We start from the raw sequence: 2,172 nt of genomic DNA, 5'->3' as shown, positions 1-2,172 counted from the left end.
ACAATGAGTATGATAACTGGATACTTCTGAAAAACTGATCAAATAAATAATTATTACTATTTCTATTTCATTTTGTTTGATGTAAAAAAAAAGTTCATTAAGTTTTCTTTAGAAATAGAAATTATTTTGGTAATTCTAACTAATCTAAAACAAGCCAAGTTCGATCTGATTAAACTTCAGACAGTAAAAAAAAAGGTATGTCTTCTTATTTGCTACATATAAACAACACCATAACAATAGCTATAGTGGAGCGGTTAAAATCAAAGAATACATATTTTTATTGTGGTCTAATCAAAGTTCAGACGTAAACTGTATTGCGAATCTGTGGGAAATTTTTGAAAACACTATTCACAGATGCTCTTCATCAAACCAGGCTTCACTTGAGCTATTTTTAACAGATAAATGGTCATCTATGTTCTAGTTTCCATTCATGTTATGATTAAATAGTACTTTTTGGTGGTCTGCCTCAAAAAACCCCAGTCTCTGGCTGTAACCTAACAAAATCTAAAAAAAACATTCAAAGAATGAACACTTTTGCACGATGCTGCGTTTTGATCCAAACTCATACACACCTCCCTTCACGCTGTTACAGAGGTTATCACTAAGAGTGTCCACAATGTCCAACAGGAAGGAGAAATCAGCCACATTGTACATGTGGATTTCATCCGGATCGGAGGCAATGGATCTCAACTCATTCTCATCTGCATTCTTCACACCTAGAAATGACATGTTATTGCTATTTATTATTCATTCTACACAGTTACGCTCGTAAAAGCTCACAAATATGAAGTGTGCTCACCAATGGCATACAGCTCAATGCCCTGCTCGCGCAGGTTCTGTGAGGGGATGACAACTTCATCCTGGGATTTTCCATCAGTAACCAAGACACCAATCTTTCGGGCACTAGGTCGCATCCCCACGCTCTCTTTGAAATTGTTCTGGAGGATGTAGTTAAGAGCCATTCCTGCAGATAAAACATTGCAATGATTTGATCACCACTTTAAACAGCTTGAAGAAACCCCAACAAATATGGGGTTGATCCGCATAGGTGGATCATATCTGTACAGCCAGCTCTAACTGAAGTACCTGTCATGGTGTTTCCTCCTTTGTAAGGCAGGTTATTCACAGCATTCAGGAGTGAGTCCCGTGTTGGATGAGCATTCAAGTGCCACTCAGTCTTTGGGTCACCACTGTACTGAGCAAGACCTGAAAATATGATGAACCTTTGTAAGACCAACTTGTTTCATAACGCGTTGCCTTTTAAATGAAATTGCTCGTTCTAATTACACCCACCAATCTGAATTTTATCGGGACCGATGTCAAAGACTCCCACCATGCGAGCAATGAAGGCCCGGATGGTCTTAAAGTTAAGCCGTCCGATACTCCAGGAACCGTCCACCAGCAGCACAATGTCGGCCTTTGCACTGGTTTTACACATTTTGTCTGACATTTCATGATGAAACAATGATAGAAATTTAAAAGGAGGTACAATGAAGCTGTGATGCATACAAAATTGTGTCTCTGATAGAAATTAATAATGAGAGAGGCATTGGAGAAAATATAAGATGTAAAGAAGGAATGAAAAAGATAAAAGAGGGAAAATGTATGCTAAGCATTTCAACAAATGACAATGGAAACATCACAAAACATTCTTAGTGCATTTTTCTTCCTTTTTCCCAGTATTTTTTTATGCCAGAGGTTCCAGGAGGTACAATTATTATCATTCCAGCAGTACGTTGTTAGGGAAATGTTTTTCACAGTTGTGCTTTTCGACATCCACGAGTGCGTCCCACGGGAGGATTGTGTTGTTAATGGCCTCTGACATATCAAAGGCCTCTGAAGGAGAGAGTAATGTGCTTCTCTGGAGAATCACCGTAATATTTACATCCTGTTTTTAACACCTGCATGATGAAAACGAAGGCATCTGATCCACTGTGCCAAGAGGAAGAATGCAGATGTGCAGTGGAAATAGTCAGATGCTACACTAAGTGCCACTTACTGCAACTGAAAACAGGTTACATTATGTTTGATGTACTGTCCTGTTTGTGCACACGCTAAACTCTGCAATCTGTAAAGATGCACAATGAGTATGATAACTGGATACTTCTGAAAAACTGATCAAATAAATAATTATTACTATTTCTATTTCATTTTGTTTGATGTAAAAAAAAA

General features: G+C 38.0%; 1 protein-coding gene across 1 annotated transcript; it reads right to left on the bottom strand.

Moving 5' to 3' along the window:
* Positions 1-489: 489 nt before the first annotated feature.
* On the bottom strand, positions 490-2,133 carry LOC103133408 (collagen alpha-1(XII) chain-like). The gene is made up of 4 exons (XM_007545162.2): positions 1,294-2,133; positions 1,087-1,206; positions 800-964; positions 490-716 (listed from the first exon to the last, which is right to left on the bottom strand). Exons 1-4 carry the CDS (start codon positions 1,505-1,507, stop codon positions 505-507), a joined length of 711 nt encoding a protein of 236 aa, XP_007545224.2. The 5' UTR covers positions 1,508-2,133; the 3' UTR covers positions 490-504.
* Between the last annotated feature and the right edge of the window lie 39 nt (positions 2,134-2,172).

Source organism: Poecilia formosa, unplaced genomic scaffold (genome assembly GCF_000485575.1).
Source record: "Poecilia formosa unplaced genomic scaffold, Poecilia_formosa-5.1.2 Scaffold3061, whole genome shotgun sequence".
Lineage (NCBI taxonomy): Eukaryota > Metazoa > Chordata > Actinopteri > Cyprinodontiformes > Poeciliidae > Poecilia > Poecilia formosa.
The sequence above is the reverse complement of the archived record's forward strand: the minus strand, read 5'-3'. Positions and strand labels throughout refer to the sequence as shown.